Raw genomic sequence first — 18,581 nt, 5'->3', positions numbered from 1 at the left:
CTCAAATTCTGCGTGATGAGGGACTGTGTTTGCCTAGTTCACTGCCACCACATCAGCCAGTGTGGATGGGTGCTTGGCAACCTGGAGGACAGACTGCAGCAGGGGTTGCTTAGGTCCACAGCACACTCATGTCTTCTTCCTGGGCACTCGACCGAAGGGCGTTTCTTAGCTCCTGGCATCGTGGGGGTGGGGGGGATCACGTGACTGGTTATCGCTGATGGTTCGTGAGCGCGAGGTTAATGTTGCTTCCAGGCCAGTGTGCCCAAGAGCAGGTGTGCCTTCTCACCGCCCTTTTTCCTAGAGCACCCTTCTGCGTGTGGAAGTGCGAGATCTGGCGGCCTGGGAGAGGTTTCTTTGGGATGTTTGCCCAGCAGAGAGTTGCTGAGTTACATGTTAGAGGTTATGTGCGCATTCCTTTGTAGCCACACTGAACGATAGTGCAGCAAGGTTTCTGCACCCCCGCTGATCCTTGTCATTATCCAGCTTGTTGCCTTGTGTCACCCTGTAGTGTAAAGTGATAGCTCACTATGATATTGAACAGCGATTTAGTATAAAAAGGTCATTTTTAAAAGTTAAAGATTTTGGGCTTCCGTGGTGGCGCAGTGGTTGAGAATCCGCCTGCCGATGCGGGGGACGCGGGTTCGTGCCCCGGTCCGGGAGGATCCCACGTGCCACGGAGCGGCTGGGCCCGTGAGCCGTGGCCGCTGAGCCTGCGCGTCCGGAGCCTGTGCTCCGCAACGGGAGAGGCCACGGCGGTGAGAGGCCCGCGTACCGCAAAAGTTAAAGATTTTCATTGATACATGGGTTGGAGGGGGAACTGCTTCATAGATAAAGGGTTTACTCTTGGGAGTGAAGAAGATGTTTTGGAAGATAAAGGTGGTGGTTGTACAACATGGGGAATGTACTAAATGCCACAGAATTGTTCATTTGAAAATGGTTAATTTTATGTCATGTGCATTGAACTTAAAAAAGTCTAATATTGGTAAAATGCAGAATAAAAATTGTGGTCTTACGTCTGACACCTCACGCTTTCCCGCTTTTTTGAGGTAACAGTTGAAAACATTTTATTCTGGTATTTACCACGGTATTTCTAGATGATGTGTGTCTCTGCATATCTGTAGATGAATTTATCTTAGATATCACCTGTTCACTTCCTGTTAGTGTACATGACGGTGGCTTCCGACACTTTCCTGCTCCCGCTCCATCCTCCCATTAAAGTTGTATTACTTTTTTGGGCTAAATGAATAGTTAGTCTTAGATTTTTATGACTGTGTAAATATTGTTCACCATTGAGCTAAACACATACTACATGTTATCAATAGTACACAGCTTTTCGCTGGAGTTCTTCATAATCTCATTTGTCCTTATTTGCCTAGCTGTTTTGTAGCATTTACTAGTGTTCTCTCCCTCTCCAAGCCTCATCATGCTTCCCTGTGGCAGGTGGAGGGAATGACCCATCACTCCTGGACCTCAGCCCACGGGCCCTTTGTCCCTGATCCGGGTTGGGCAGTGATGTCCTGCACACTGTCATCATGGGGTCCTGAGCCTTTCTTTCCAGGGTTCCACAGGGCCAATAACCTTGCTTCTCACTGGTACCCTCACTGTAGATAGCTCCCTCCATCTCTCAAGTTCCACCTCTCCATCCTTCTTTCCGTCTTCATTTATTCCCAAAGAAGGATTTGAGTTTCTCAGAGGATGAAGTTGCATTTTGTTGTTTGTAATTTTCATTGCGTTGGAGTTTTTTTGTTGGGGGAGGGGAAAAGGAGAGGAAAGGTCTTTATTCTACCCTCTGAAAACTGTGAATGAAGTTCAAGCTTTTGTAAGGCTCAATTAACATATTCTCTAGGTTTGGTTAGCTGTCCCTAGCCGAGAGGAGTGGCTGCATTGCATCTGTCGCACTGATTTCCTCAGCTCTCTTCTCCAGGACCCCCATTCTTCTGCTGCTGCTGCCTCTAACCCCTTAAATTACTGACTCGCCTGTGTTTTCAACCTGCTCGTTGAGCAGTGGCCCACTGAACATTTCAGCTCGGTTGTTTCGTACGCATCTCAAAGCAAGCAAAGCCAAGAGAAGATTCTTGATTTCTCCTATTCGCCTCTAAATCCACCCCCTCCCAGCCTTCCCTTTCTTAGGAGATGCCATCACCGAGAAGAAAGCTCCTGTAGAAACAAAAAAACCCAGGTTCTTCTTTGTTTAAAGCCCTTTGGTAGCTTCCCACAAGGACAAGCAATGCCTCCCCGTGGCCCACGCAACCCTGCGTGATGTGGCCCCTGCTTGCTTCTCTAGACACGTCACCGCAACTCTCCCTCCGTCCGCTACCCTCCAGCCCTTCTTTGCTCATTTTTAACCTCCTGAAGATTTCCTTCCAACTCGAAGCCTTTGCACTTGCTGTTGCCTCTGCCCGGAAGGCGTTGCCTCTACATTGTTATCAAAGCCAGGCTCCTTGTCACCCTGTAGCTCTCCGCTCAGAAGCCGTGGACATGCCTTTCGCTGATGACCCCGTATAAAGTGCTACTCCTCCACACCAGCCGTATTGGGCTGATAGATAATTCTCGTCTCCATAGTCCTTTAACTTGCTGTATACTTCAAGTTGTGTATTTGACTAGTTTTTCGCTGTCACTAGGGTTATTCTAAGAAACCCGTGCATTGGGTTCACTGTTACAGTGTCAGCCCCCTGTACTGTGCCCAGCACATAGTAGGCTCTTTAATAAGTAGTTATTGGATTCATGAATAGACTGCTGGAGGCTCAAAGCTGGAAGTGACTTAGGAGGACAAACCTGATGTCGCTTCTGGAGACCTAGGGATTTCACCACGTTTAAATCCTTAATACAACCACCATCTTTGTGCTGCTACACTACTCCTAGCCCCTGGGTTGCCAGAGTGTACAGAACAGACACAAGTGCCTACCGTCAGGCACTTTACATGCTAGAGTTCAAAGTTCTAAGGATGTGGAGGACAGCAAGGAGATGGGGGGTTTCGGCCGTTCTTCTGGCAGACTTTATTCTCTCACTGAGTCCCTGATGTGTGGCTCCCTCTGATGTCGGCTTCTTGCTTTCTCACCCCACTGGGGACCCCATTAAGGTGGGCTCCAAGCACACCTGTGGCTCCTCTTGCTCCTGTCTTTTCTTTTTAAAAAAAAAAATTATTTATTTATTTTTGGTTGTGTTGGTTCTTCGTTGCTGTGCGCCGGCTTTCTTCAGTTGCGGCGAGCGGGGGCTACTCTTCGTTGCGGTGCGCGGGCTTCTCATTGCGGTGGCTTCTCTTGTTGCGGAGCACGGGCTCTAGGCGCACGGGCTCAGTAGTTGTATTTCATGGGCTCTAGAGCGCAGGCTCAGTAGTTGTGGCGCACGGGCTTAGTCGCTCCACGGCACGTGGGATCCTCCCGGACCGGGGCACGAACCCATGTCCCCTGCATTAGCAGGCGGATTCTTAACCACTGCACCACCAAGGAAGTCCCTGGAATGCTCTTTAAACCACGGAGGATCAGCCATGGCCTGTTTCCAGCCCACGTGCCCTTTAACACTTAACCCAAGCCCCTCCATTCCGCTTACTTCTCCTTTGCTAGGCCAGTGTGGCATCTGCTAAAGCTTAGGAATATTCCCAAGGAATTTTTTGAAAGCTTAATTTAGTTTATTTTTTAAAAGCCTTGAAAAATCACTTGTCACATAAGAGATCTTTGTGGCATTTCTTTGGGGCAAAATCAAAGCACAGTGTGTGTGTGTACATGCACATATATATATACACACATACATACTTCCCCCAAATCGGTACAATTCTTCCACCGGATTCCCTGTGTTTGTGCATTTCTCTACTTAGCACAGTATTGGGATCCAGCAGAACTTTAACTTTGCCCTGCTGTGCCATCCAAATAGCAAAGGGCAATATAGAGCCGCTGAAGTGCAAAATTTCAGAAGGTTACTTTAACATCATATTTGAATTGCTTAATCTAATTTTCACTTTGAATCAGTTGCTAAGCAACTGGGAAGACAGGACAAAATCAGCAAGGCTAATTTGGTTCTGTTACTAGTATGTTAGCATCTCATATTTACATAGACAGTTGGTTGTAAAAATGCTTAATCCAGTACAATGCTCTGTTTTGCCCAAGAAAAATAGCGGGTGTGGAAGTTACAGCAAGGCTTTGGTTGGATTGACAGTGCTCCAGTTCACACTCTCATCTTAGGTGAATGGAAAGCGATCTGAAATTTGAGCCTCTTTGCAGTCCATTGGTTTGTTAAGTGGGTTATACCCACTGACAATACCATCGACCGCTGTAAAATGGTACTTTCCATTGCGTGTTAATCCCTTGGCGTCATAGATCCAGCCGGATCCTCAAATCACCTTGAGTCGAATTATGGGTGGGATGGGGTGGGATGGTAATATTAGCATACCAGTTAGCCATCACCATATGAATTGTGTTGGAAGGAAAAATAATAGTTTCTCTCAATGTCTTCTCATTGACGAAAATTGAAATGATTAACCTCATTTAATCCATAAAAAGTTGTGTATCAGATATTAATACCAGTGACTTAAGGGTTTTGAATGGTTTTTTGGTATTCAGTCTTGTGATTATCAAGGAAGTCACCCTGGTCCTGTGCAAATGCCACCTTCTGTCTTGTGTCAAAGATAGGACGTTTAACACTGGCTGGTAGTCTCGTGGTGTTGTGTGATTTTTCTCAGGGTGAATGGAGAGTTCACATAGATCAAAGCGGTCGAAAAACTGTGTCTTTCAGTGATGTCATGAAGTTGCCACTGATACAGTAAATAACAATGACCTCTGAGTTTCATTAGAGATGGAGAGAGCAGCCCTATCTTTTAAACCAGTTTCCTGCCATGTCCTTTGTTCTCTAAAGACCTGGGTAGCGTCTGTCATGTGCGCTGACAATTACTTTCAGTAGATGGATTATATTCTCGATAAAGATGGATATCGGTGATCTTATATTTGTCTGGTAGCTGCTTGTGACTAGGGAGAAATATTTAGTGAAGAAGGAGGTTATAGAAATGGGAAAGTACCTTTTCTTTCTACAGTTAATTGATTCAAACTTATTTTCTGAACAGTGTCAAGTATTTGTGTGCACTGTACTTAGTAAAAGTTCATTGATTCCAGCGAGAAGAAAGGGTGATCTGAATTAGAGGAAAGACTTAGTATCTGTGTCCTTGACAGTGAATGAATATTTTTTACTTTGAGATAGTTGTTTGGCTAAGACAAGACAGTATTTAGCTGTTCAGTGTCCTTTCAGGGAATGTCTCAGCGAACAGATAAGAATAAGTGTACAGTTAGTAGATTAAGTTGTTTATACAAACTTGCTCTGATCTGCTTTTCGGGGTGCAGTTTTTCCACATCTGGCTGTTCATTCCAAATTTATTCATTTTACTCTACAAATACCATTTGAAAATCCTGTATGTCAAAAGGTAAAATTTTCAGAGTGAGTATCAATTCTAGTATTAGTTTTTTTAGAGAGGTTATTTGTAAACTTTTTCCATGGCATATCCCTATCAAAAATTTTTGACAAAAATACCCCTAAACTCTGTGTGTGTGTGTCTGTGTGTGTGTTTAAAAGTTATATACATGTGTCACTGTACTAATAGATTGTATACATTATAAAAGCAAGCAGGAAAATATATGTTGATGAAAAAGATTAAGATTAAACAGTAATGTGTCCTCTTAATCATGATTAGCATATTATGATTAATATCTTAAGGCACATGAGTGCTTTAAGGGCAACGTTCATCATTAGAGACAACATTTTAAGTGTTTTTTAAAACAGTTTTTAATATCTGGGTGACTTTTTTTTCACATCTGGTTAGATCATCATTATTTTTCCTTCTTCTTGTTTGTGGGGTTTGCATGACTCCTCTCTTTGGTGTTGTGATTTCATTGCAGACGTCTTTTGAAGCCACTAGTCCATTTTGTGAGTTAGTTCTCCTGCATAAAACAAGGTAAAAAGTCATGACCCCAGGCATTCCTAAACAAAAGCACATCTCTATACATTGAGAGAGAGGGAGAAGACACAATGTCCCTGCAAGTTCGTTTATTTTCTTCCTGCTCCCCAGAGAATCATCTGGTAAACAACACTCAAGAGACCATTGCCCAAGGAGGTGCCTCCAAATAAGCTTCTGTTTTTGTTTTTGTTTTTTTTTAAATGTAGTCGCACTGCAAGTGAGTTGGATTTATATCCAGGAATGTTTGTATGTACTATTGCGTACAGTGAGAGACTGCTGCCCTTAAATGTGTCCGCCGTAAAGGAAAGGAGATAACTCTGGGGCAGCATTGAGAGCTCTGACTTTGGATTCTGAGTCCCAGCTCTGCTTCTGACTGGCTGTGTGACAATGGACATTTGACTTACTTTCTAGAAGTTTCATTTTCCTCATTTCTAACCTCCTGTAATGGTGGTGAGAATTAAAGGTCAAAGGAGAGGTTTGTAAAAGGGCCTTGTAACTTAACCATTTACACGTTCATGTAATTTATAATGCCTTATACAAATAAAAGGGGAAAGTTTTTTTCACAGGTTGAGTGTATATGCTTCCTCAGTAACAGTTTTTACTTGTTTGTTTCCCTCCCAGATTGCCTCTTTAAACTATGTCCCATGAATCGCTACTCGGCCCAGAAGCAGTTCTGGAAAGCTGCCAAGCCAGGAGCCAACAGCACGACAGACGCAGTACTGCTTAACAAACTACACGTACGTATTGGGATGGAGCTCCATGGCGAGGTCTCACGAGCGGCCGTGTGGGTTGTGTCAGAGTGGAGTGGGTCGGAAAGATGAGTTTTGCTCATAGCTCTGGACACCAGAGCTATGATATCATTCTTCTGTGTGCTGCGTCTTTGAGATGTGGAGAAGAAAGACGTGACATATATCCAGCGTGGTATGGAAATTGCAATCCATTCCCCATCCCCCCGTTCTGCTTTATTTTTCTCCACATCACTTATCATGATCTTTCTAATTTATTTATCAGCTCTCTGCCCCCACTAGAATGTAAACACCAGTTTTGCTCTAGCTCTGGACACCAGCTTTCACACGGTCTTTGATAAAGGGCTCAAAGGGGGCTGACCCTAAGGAAAGGCAGGCCGTAGTCATCCTGAGATGTCTTGAGAGTTTCTTTTTTCTCAGCCATTCCCTTTCTGGGGTGGCTTTGGGTACGGTACTGGGTATGCGCACAAGCTCAGGAGGAACTGCCTAGATTAGAATGCTAGCTTCGCCACTCGCTAACTGGACATCTTGGGTGAGTTACTTAGCTATTTTGTGCCTCTGTTACCTCACCTGTAAAATGGGAATGACAATAATATCCACATCAAGAGGTTGTTGTGAGGATTACATGAAATGAAACATAAAAAGCGCTGAACAATGCCTGGCATGTGATAAGTGCTCAGAAAATTTTAGCTTTTATCATCGTATTTATCTTGTCTGTTCCTTGGCATATGAAAGAGATGCTCACTCTACTGCTGATGTGCTTTGTGACCGTAAGCAAATTTTTTGAGCCTCTCTGAGCCTGTTTTTCCATCTGTCAAATGATGATATAATTCTTCGAGTGTCGAGACAATATAATTCTTCTGTGAGGCTAATCTGCGTGGAACTGCTTTGAGATGTGGAGAAGGAAGACGTGACATAGATCCAGTGTGGTATGGAAATTGCAGTCCGTTCCCCATCCCCTGTTCTGCTTCATTTTTCTCCACGTCACTTATCATGATCTTTCTAATTTATTTATCAGCTCTCTACCCCCACTAGAATGTAAACTACTCAAAAGGCAGAAATTTGTGTCAGGTTTGCTCGTTGCTGTATCCCTCTTGCCTGCAGCATATGGTAGGCACTCAAATATTTACTAACTTAATTAAAAAAAAAAAAAAAGCTCTTGAGACTTAGTGATGATAGCCGGGGATGTAGGGTGTCTGTGAGCGCTTGGGGCTCACGCTTGCTCTCTTTGTGACTAATAAATGGCAAAATCACAGCCAGCTGCACTGGATAGGTAGGGCCCATGGAAGGGACTCCTTTATTCAGCACATACTGTATCAGACAGGGGTGAGGGGCTTCAGGCCTGATGAGAAGACCAGGTTTCTAACCTCCTTGAGCTGATCCTCCAGTGGGAAGACACACAAGCACACGTGGCCCTTAAAATGAAATGCAGACTTGGTGCCAGCTGGACCCTGCTTTCCCGCCGAGGCTTCTGAACCAGCTAGACTTGCTCGGTGTCCTTTCGTTTTTTTTTTTTTTGAGCACCACAGACTCCTAACAGTCTCACGACCTTAGCACTTGCAATTTGTCCCGTTGAGAGCAGTCTTCTCCTGACTTTGCCTAAGCCACGACCTCTGCCTCCTTCATCTCTCAGTTTAAGTCATCTCAGTGAGGTCTCTCCCCATCTCCTTATCTAAGCCATGTCTTGCTTGCTTTCCGCCGTCATAGGACCCTGTTTATATCTTTCTCTGCACTGATCAAAGTCTGCGGTTATATGTAAAAGTTCCCTTAATTATCATCTGTCACTCGGTAGAATGACGACACCACAAGATGAGGAGCAGTGCCTGTCTTGCTCACCACTGTATCCCCAGTGCATTGTAATGGTGTCTGGCACATAGTAGGTGCTCAAGAAAGAGTTCTTGAATGAATGAGTGAGCACTGTGCTAGGTGATGGTGATAAAACTGTGACAGCGTCGTAACCCTCTGGGAGCTTAATAGCTAATTAAGAATAAAGAGGTAGTGACACGACTGTAGCAAGTTCTATTATAGGGCAAACCACCGAGGCTGTGGGAGCACCTAGAAGGGGCAGTCACATCCACTTGAGTATAAGGATGGGTGATATGGTAGTCAGGGAGGGCTTTCTGGAGGAAGAGGAGGTGACAGGTAAGCCTCAGAGTGAGGCATCTGTGGGCGTAAGAGGGTAGGAGAGAAAAAGAAAACGACAGAAGCAAAGAGATTGGTTTGAAGGCTTTGGGGATTGCCTCGTTATTTTAATGGTTTTAGGGCAGATTTTCTCAACCTCAGCAGACCTGTTGCTCCCTCTGAATAGCAAATATTATGTAACTGTATAAACAGGAAATAAAACCTGTAAATAATATAATCTCCCAAGATACCAAAGCTTTGAAACTGAATTATAAAGGTAAAATAAAGGGAAAATAATAAATTTTATAATTGTATACTTTATTAAGTTAATGCTCAGGCACAGTCACTCTAGAGGACATAAGGAAATAAATGCTTTTACCTATTTGTATAGACCTTGTGAATGAGGCAGCTGAACACTGGCCGATGTAGGTCTATAGTCCTGGTGACCCACAAGGCATGTTTTTCCATAATGTGGTGTTCCAAAATGGTCAGCTGCGCTTGGTAGTGTTACTAAGAATGCAAGGTGCACGCTTCTCTTTATTAAATAACGCTCCCATTTCTGGAAAAGGTGTTAATAATATTATTCATTGAACCATGCAGATCCATGCTTTGTGTTCATGTGTAAAGTGGAGTTAGGGGTTTGGCTCAGGAATTGCAGCTTTTTAAGCCATGTGACTGTCCACTGGAATACCAAATTGTGTGGGAGGAACGATGCTTCTTCCTTGCACGGGGCTGTGCTGTACATTTCAGGGCCTCCAGCATCCCTGGCTCTTGTCCATGGAGTATGGGTAGCGATCCTCTCCTTCCCCAATCACTGTGAGGATCCAGGACGCCCCCGAAGTCTGTACTGGGAGCATGGGAATCGAGTTGAATGGGTAGGAAAGGTTGCTCAAATCTGCACGTCTCCTGGCAGAGCCATTTAGCACGTACGCCTGTGGGTTTATCTTGGTGGAAGGAGTGTGGCCTTAGCAGTCCTGCGGCCCCTTTTCTCGGATGAAATTGATTCTGTCCACTGAGGTAGTCTTAGTCCATCTCAAACCCTTTCTTCTCCTACGCTTTGTGCAGCTGGAGTTGTAAATTCAGATTCCTCGTGGCCAAGCAGGAAGCCAGTTGGAACCAGGAGGCCTTGGTGGGCTGGGTTGCTAAGGGGCGTGTGCCTGTGTGCGGGTCTGGGGGGCAGCTCCGCTCCCCTGCCATTGCTGCGTGGGAGGGTGGGCCAGGAACTGCCGTCACTTTTTCTGCTTCTTCAAGAGAAGCTAAAATCCCTGCTTTGATGTGTCATCTCTCAATCTAAAAAAAATGTTGGCAGCTACTTCCCTTTGAAGTTTAAAACATAACACTCAACACCAACACCGGAGTGGCTCAGCAGAATGGCGTTCTCTGGCCAACTCTTCGCAGCCCTGTGATACGTGTGTTGTTTCATCAGCAGTTCCTTTTCCCGCCCCTTCCCACACGTGAACCATGAAAAAACTACAGAGTTGGAAAAAAGGCGATCCTAAAGGTGACCAAGAACTTTGAACTCCTTACTAAAATAAACAATAAATTCTCTCTTTCATGCTGTTTCTGTTTAAAATAAATTTTAAAAGGAAACCAGCACTGTCTCCTGATTCAGGATCAGTGACGTGACTTGCAGGTCTTGGCTGTTAACTTTGTTCAATTCCTGCTTTCCTGCTTGGCTGGACCTTTTTTTCCCCCTCTTGTGTCTGAAAGTCATACACATGTTCTAGTGTCGTCATTACAATGTTGTATTTTGGGCAGCCACTTGCCTTTGGGGGCGGACGGCCAGTCTCCAGTGGGTTTTCATTTTTATTTTGGTCAGCTACTGTGGAACACCCCAATCAAAGGTCAGATTATTTTAAATTAATGCCATTTAAGGAATTAGTCGTCTAGACCAGTTGACTTCCTTTTGACTAGGATAAGCAACATGCCACCGACTCCCTGAAGGACAGTGACATCTAGTGGCGGGTTGCTATGTGTGTCTGTTCGTTCTGAGAGAATAACTGGATTCTAACTCCAATCACATCATTTGTCCTACAGCCCTCCACTACCGTTTCCTGACAGCATTTTTACCTGTTACCTTGAAACAGCACCTACGTTGTTTTGGTTCTGAGAAGTGGTCCATTACCTTAAGCCGTAGCTTCTACAAGCTAGGAGGAACCAGAGGAGTGAGGAGTCTTTACTGTCATCTGAAGCCTGGGTCCTGCCTTGCTTGTTTTCAGAAGCCTTAATATTTATGTTCAGATACTTCAGAGCTTGTTGACCTTAAATAAATAAGGTTCCCCACTGTTCCAGTGACGTCTCTGTAGTAATTTAATAATGGTTTTTCCATTTCTGAAATTAAATAACAGGTGGCTGTGATGGGGTTGACCTTGATGTTGCTTAGGGAGCGTCTTAATGTCTCTGGTGATTCATGGTGGTAGAGACCATAGCATAGAGCGTGATTTCTCCCTTAGAAATTCAGAACTGTCTGCAACCCATTGTGTAAGGGCAAAGAGCAACAGGTACTTAAATTATTGGGATCTTTAAATATTGAAAAGATAACACATTTGAGATGGCTTTTTAAAAATCTAGGCTGCTTGCCACAGAGGTACGATGAAGGTGTTTCTGAAGTGTGTATTGTAGGAAGTGAGCTCCAAAGTACACATGAGTACGAAAAGGAAAAAAAAAAAAAAGATCTCTAAACCTTAATCCTCAAAGATAATCTTGGTGTGTGCCCCAGTCTCCCATCCCCTATCTTATTCCTTTATCTCTATATTTTAAAGTATTAATGGGGACAAGCCATCTCACTTTCTTCCCTTTTTTTTTTTTTTTTTTTTTTTGGCGTTGCCGCGTGGCATGTGAGATCTTAGTTCCCTGGCCAGGGTTTGAACCCATGCCCCTTGCATTGGAAGCGTGGAGTCTTAACCACTGGGCCGCCAGGGAAGTCCCTCACTTCTCTTTCTTTCACCTGCCTTTTTTCCTACTTAATGTGTCATGAATAAATAGGTAGCTCTGTATTTTTAATGGCTACTTGATTACTCCATGGTATAGCAGTATTGATTACTCCATGGTATAGCAGTATTGATTACTCCACGGTATAGCAGTATTGATTACTCCACAGTATAGCAGTATTGATTACTCCATGGTATAGCAGTATTCCATGGTATAGCAGTATTGATTACTCCATGGTATAGCAGTATTGATTACTCCATGGTATAGCAGTACTGTAATTTTAGACAGCCAATCCCTATGGGGGGGGAGGTATTCAGGATTCTGACAGTTTTTGCCATTCCGCCCCAAAATAAATGATGGTTATGGCCTTGTGCACATGCCAGATTATCTTCTTAGAGAAACTCCTGGAAATGGGATTGCTAAATCAAAGTTATGCCCGTTGAAAAACTTTTTGGTAGATGTTGCTGGATTATTCTTCAGAAAGGTTATACAGATTCACTTTCTTACAGTGTGGGCTCCTCTTTAGAATATACTTGAGGGATTTAAGAGACCAGATCTAATTTTTTCAAGGGTGAAAGCAGCCTTGGTCTGTGGGCCCAGGTATTGTCTGTACTGTACTTTTAACAAATTTTATTTTTTTAAATTAATTTTTATTGGAATATAGTTGATTTAAAATGTGTTAGTTTTACTTCGTTTTTATCAACCTTTTGAACTAAAAATCATGATGGATTTTCCTTTCTGAAAGCCAAATTATATGTCAGTTATATCAGTAAAACTGGGGGAAGGGAACAAATTTGGTTTCGTGGAGGAGTTATCTAAAGACTGATTTGTGAACTCAAATGAACACATATATAGTATTTGTACACTTAGTAAAAGGTGAAGTGAGTGGGAGAGTTTTCTCCTTAATCAAAGAGTGCTTACAGGAAAGTGAATTCTTAGAATGGTCCATAAGCTTAATGCATGGGATGTTTGTTTAGTAGTTATATGTAGGCTTGGCCATCATTAAACCTTTTAATGGAGTTTTCAGATGTGATATTCGATATTCTTAGATATTTATTCTCCAGCTATGTATTTTCTGTCCTACTTTTATCTTTTGTATGTTTGTAGACGGATGACCTTTAATTTAGAGCTGCTGGTGTTTAATTAGTCTTAACTATGAAATATGTGCCTTCTTGGTGACTAATCTGACATTTCCTTATAGATACGCCAGTGACCACTGGATTACCACTTGCGTACTTAGTCTGAGCGTAGGTAGGAACTTAATATTTTAGATTAATATTTCTTAGATTGAAGCCACTGGAGATTCTTGAGAGTAAGAGGAATGTCCATGAGAATTTCCCCTCTTAAACAGGAGCCCTTATATCATTTAAGTTCAAGAAACACTACTTTACAATTTTCTCAAGGTGAATCCCTTTGATGCGGTGTTTCGAGCAGAGAAAATTTGTGTTTGTTTGTTGGAAAATGTTGGGTTTTTTACCGAATTCCTTGATTTTTTTTCCCTCCCTTTGACATTTTTTTTTTTGCTTTCTCAACTTTCCTGTCCTTATTAGCTGGGAACTGCTTAGCAGAAAGAATAAATGGCTCTCTGCAAAGTATAAACCTGCCTTCCGGGTGGATTCAGTCCAGTGTGTTTTTTCTTTTTTAAACTCCCTGCAGAACCTGTGGGTACTGTAGAGCTCTTTGGAGAGGGTACAGCTCAGGCGTGAAAATAGGGAGCAAAGAGGTGGGAGGAAGGGATGGGAAGGTGTTTATGGAGGGGAAGAGAGAGTGGGGGAGAGCCATGCCCAGGGCGGTTTGGATGTTGAGGATTTGCCAGGGTGTCTGCGCTGGCATTATTTCTGGATGTGTCTTGAACCCAGTGGATATTACCTATACTCCAGGTAGAGGTGAGGCGAATGCTGAATTTGAAGGAAACGGAAAGATTCTTCACCCACCCACCTTAGTTCACCTTTTGAAATTTCCATTAGAACGTATCTTAGTTACAGAAACGTGTGTATAACAGTGGTTAAAATTTATTGAATGCCTATTTTGTGCCTGGTATGCTTTTTCGGTAATCTCTGTGATGAGGGAGGAAAAAGGCTTGTATTGTCCTCATTTTGTGGATGAGAATGCTGAGTGAGGCTTGGTGAGATTAAACGATCTGGCCAAGATGATAAAGCTGGTCTGTGGGGGAGCCAGGACCAAGTCCAGAAGGGTTGTGTGGAAATGCGGCCGTGTTCCCTGGGAAAGAAGCCCATTATTAACCCACTGGCGTCCGGTAGCGTCTTGCCTCAAGGCAAGGGGGAGACTCTACGAAGAGAACATTGCAAACGATTCTGAGATACGTCATCGGGTCATTATCCTGCTTCTGTCACCCATCAGATGAGATACCGTGTTTCTTCCATTACTTTTTCTTTTGTTTTGCTTAGTCTGGGTTTGGGAATCGGAGATCGGAACGGCAGTTTAATTGCCTAGGATGAAACTCGTTCCCCTTGGGTGTGGTTATAATACGCTAACAGACTTACAGAGTTACCCAGGTGAATGAAGGAAAAATGACTGTGCGGGTTGGTGGCCTTGGCAGACTGCTATGGGAACCCTCTCTTTGGTTTTACCATGTTTCCTGGCCTGCCAGAGCTGCACTAGTAACATCTCCAGCCTCACTTGTGAATGTGTAAATCTGGAGTTAACCCAAATGTGGGTTTGAGGATTATCTCTTACTTACTTAATAGATGTGTAATTTTTTTAAAAATGACATTATGAAGCAAAATTTCAAATATACACAGCAGTAGAGAAAATAGTACTCCTTTTGTACCCATTCAACTAGCTATGCGGTGTCGACCAAACTTTTTCTTCTCTCTGAGTCTGTTTCTTCTTTATTAAATTGGGATAATGATCTTCTTCTCAGGGAACTACCGTGAAAATTAAATACATTATAATTGGCTTGTAACAATAATAACTAACACTCCATGAATGCCACAATGATGAGATACTGTGCTGTGTGATTCCTGTGAGGTGAAGGTACTATTTTTATTTTCATTTTACAAAAGAGGAAACCGAGGCTTGCAAAGATGTTAAAATAACACGTTCCAGGTCACAAAACCAGTCTTTAAATCCTGTTTTATTTTACTCCAAAGCTATGAAGAAGACCTGTACAAATCATAAAAGCGCTATGCAAATTCCCTTCCAACCCTACCCTATTTTCTTTAAAAATACATAGGCTTGTGACTTAGTCTTACCCTAACCAGATGTCCATGAATTCCTTAAAAAGTGAATACATTTTTAAAAAGCCAAGAAGGCCAGCAAACAAGGCTTAGTGGGTTGGATTCTTGAACCCCTTGCTCATTGCACTTAGCCTCAGGGTGTACTTAGGTATTTGCTTATTTCTGTGGTTCTTGTATGAACTGGCTATATTGCTTTTGCCTTGTGGCAGAGAAATATATAACCCGTTGTTTCCTCTTTGTGACCAATCTTCCTCCTCTATGTACAGCATGCTGCAGACTTGGAAAAGAAGCAGAATGAGACAGAAAACAGGAAGTTGCTGGGGACGGTGATCCAGTATGGCAACGTGATCCAGGTGGGTCAAAGCCGCTGTTCTGTCGCGGAGCTGAAGCTTTACAAAGAGTGAAACGAAAAACAAGCGCACGAAACCCGGTTTGGACAGATAGGACTCTGTGGAGACAGCCAGTTTATTGCAAAAGGTCTAGCATTTCTTGTGATGTGGGCTGGACTCTTGGGCTTTTAGTTGGTTCTTTCTCAGTGCAAGAGTCCACTTCTCTCCTCTGTACTGATAATTTAAAATCTGTCCACATTTTTTAGATGGGAGGCTCCCTATCTGAAGAGGAGCCTGGCTGTTGCGCTTTTGCCTAACTTGCATTTCTTGAAAGTTCTTCATATTTGGTAAAAATTGGTTCAAGAGCTGGTTGCCAGAAGTAATGAGAGCAATTCTGTACCTTCAGTTAGAATATTTGATGATAGGTCTCATGTGGTGAGGTTTACTTGTTTATATCAGGTACCTTCAAATTTGACAGGATAAAACGCAATTTAAGAAACAGCTACAACAGGTTTTGCTAAAAACAAAATCCACCTAGGTCTATCCTTGCAGAAAACTGTGTGAAGAAGTCCAGCGTCAAATGTGGCTTTTTTTTTTTTTAACCATTTCTGAAAATTGACGTATAGTTAACTTACAATGCTGTGTTAGTTTCAGGTATATAGCAAAGTGGTTCAGTTATACATATGTGCATATATCTATTTTCCATATTTTTCGTATTATAGGTTATTACAAGATACTGAATATAGTTCCCTGTGCTATACCGTAGGTCCTTTTTGTTTATCTATTTTATATATAGAATAGTGTGTTAATCCCCAACTCCTAATTTATCTCTCTTTACTAATACTAATATTAACTTTACAAATGACAAAGGAGTTCCTTCCCACTTTTTTTCCTGTTAGGTACTGGGCAAGAATTCTTGCCATGCTTCAGCTGGCTCACTAGCAGAATGGTAATAATAATGGTATCTGTGGCCTAGGATGATTGAGAGGTACCTGTCACAGAGTGTGCTGTGAATACTTATTACCTAATATTTCTTACTTTCCCAGCCTAGATCTTGGGGATCACCTGTAGGTAATGCCAGGTTATAAAGCAGCGAAGTCCAGCACTTGGAGAGGTGAATGGAGGATCAGGGGCTACTCATCAGAGCACCATGGAAGCTTGGGAAGGCATTGCCTCGTGTACCATGGCCAGGAGATTTCAGGGGCTCACAGATCAGACGAGAAGATTTGTGGGCCTCCTAGGAGTGTTCTAGAAACTATCTGTTAAGCTAAAAAGGGAGACACTGGAAGTTGGAAGCGGTGTCCCATGCTAGTCTTACCACTTCTCCAGGAACTGGATGGTCTTTTCATATTCCCTTCCATCTTCACTTACAGCCTGTTGAGCTGGGAAGCCTTGGTCAGCTCTTCCTGGTCTAGACTTACTATGAGATGTTTCACATCTAGATCTTCCATCTTTCCATCCCCTTCATGTAACTGTTACACAAGAATTAAGAATGGAGTGCTTAGGGCTTCCCTGGTGGCGCAGTGGTTGAGAGTCCGCCTGCCGTTGCAGGGGACACGGGTTCGTGCCCCGGTCCGGGAAGATCCCACGTTCCGCGGAACGGCTGCGCCCGTGAGCCGTGGCCGCTGAGCCTGCGCGTCCGGAGCCTGTGCTCCACAATGGGAGAGGCCACCGTACCGCAAAAAATAAAAATAAAAATAAAAAAATAATAGAGTGCTTAGAAGTTCAAGGTGGAAATCCATAGCAGCCATGTTTTTTTCCAAATGAAATGACAGTCCCCTAATGGCGTCACGTATTAAACTGAACTGTTTCTCTTGTTCAGAAGTGCCCTTCCTTAGCTCACCTTCCCGTCAGGGCATATTCAGACTGCAGTTCTGTGGTCCCTTTACCTGGGGTTAGACCCCCTCCTGCTAACCAGTACAGAGTGCTGTTCTCCGCTGACGGCGCACTTGGCCTGAGCGACATCCACCTTGTCCAGGGCTGGGTTGGGGGGAAAAAATGTCTTCTTCTCCTCTTCCTTCTGCTTCTCCTCCCTTTGGTCTTCCTTCTTGGCTCATCATTCCCCGCCTCAGCCACTTCTGTGGTTCTCTAGCTTCACAGGTGGCTCAGTGCCGGGAGGAGTGTTTGATACATACCTTATATGACTGTAGAGAAACGCAGAGATTCGGAGACGTGCTGACACTCACCTTATATTCTCTTGGTGGTTTTCAGCTCTTGCATTTGAAAAGCAATAAATACCTAACAGTGAATAAGAGGCTTCCAGCTCTGCTGGAGAAGAATGCCATGAGAGTAACGTTGGACGAGGCCGGCAACGAAGGGTCCTGGTTTTACATTCAGCCGTTCTACAAGCTGCGATCCATCGGAGACAGTGTAAGTGCGCATGCCCAGCCGGGGGCGTGGTCCGTGCCAGGACTCCATCCGTAACTGTACACTGGAGTCAACTCGGAGAAGTTTAAAGTTGGAGCCAGAGGCTTATCCTATACGAGGAGAAGGAAATCACTATGGAAACCAGTGTTGGGGAAACAGGGAAATTTGGAGAGCAATGTGACCTAAATACAGTGGCTCTGTTTTTTTCCTACTGGGCTTCTGAAAAATAATCATGTGAACAGCCCCTTCCTTGAGTAACTTTACCACAAAAGCAGCTGTCATGTATGAGTGTCCTGGGGAGTGTCCCTGTCCTTCTAGATCAGTCGTGGAAAAGAAATGCTTCTCTGTTGCGGAAATAAAGTTAGGACAGAAGGATGGAAAAGAAGTAGATAGATCAGGGAAGGAGAGTGGATTTTAGGATTCTCCTCAGTTGCTCTTGGTTGATAGCTCTGCAGGCTCTTGCTTCCATTTCAATGGCTGTGGTTGGTCCTGAGCTGGCCCCTCTCCTGAGGGGTCAGTAAGTTATAAAGCCCCAGAAATCCTTTCCAGGGTGACTTAGAACAGTTCTGATACTTAGTAACTACCTTGGTAGGTCATTATGTGGGCATATAGTTAACAATGACTATGTTTAAATGCTATCAGCTATATTTCCAACCTTGTTAAGATTCTGAAATAGTTGTTTTCTACCAAAAAGAAATATGTATTTAAACAGTGTGAAATCTTGTCAAAAAGCTTAACTTGCCCTCACCTGAAACTGGGTTTTCCCGTTTTTTAAATATTTAAGTATACAAGCTTTGGGTCGTGTAAATATGTTTTAGTTTGTACGTTTGTGTGCATATTAAAGTATATACAATATACCGGAAGCGTCTAGTACCTGAGCAGCCCCCTCGCAGCTGGTATACAGTGCATGGTGATCCTCCACTGAGTATAGAAGAACGAGTCCAGTAAA

General features: G+C 43.4%; 1 protein-coding gene across 10 annotated transcripts in view; it reads left to right on the top strand.

Annotated features, from left to right (window-relative positions):
• The window catches only part of ITPR1 (inositol 1,4,5-trisphosphate receptor type 1), a 327,850-nt gene that overhangs the window by 111,694 nt on the left and 197,575 nt on the right, over nucleotides 1-18,581 (top strand). For all 10 annotated transcript variants that reach the window (XM_067043583.1, XM_067043582.1, XM_067043578.1 and 7 more), the window contains exons 5-7: nucleotides 6,560-6,675; nucleotides 15,203-15,289; nucleotides 17,477-17,635. In XM_067043583.1, coding sequence (XP_066899684.1) covers nucleotides 6,560-6,675; nucleotides 15,203-15,289; nucleotides 17,477-17,635 — 362 coding nt within the window. The remainder of the gene's footprint in view (nucleotides 1-6,559; nucleotides 6,676-15,202; nucleotides 15,290-17,476; nucleotides 17,636-18,581) is intronic.

Source organism: Kogia breviceps, chromosome 10, assembly GCF_026419965.1.
Source record: "Kogia breviceps isolate mKogBre1 chromosome 10, mKogBre1 haplotype 1, whole genome shotgun sequence".
Classification (NCBI taxonomy): domain Eukaryota; kingdom Metazoa; phylum Chordata; class Mammalia; order Artiodactyla; family Physeteridae; genus Kogia; species Kogia breviceps.
The sequence above is the reverse complement of the archived record's forward strand: the minus strand, read 5'-3'. Positions and strand labels throughout refer to the sequence as shown.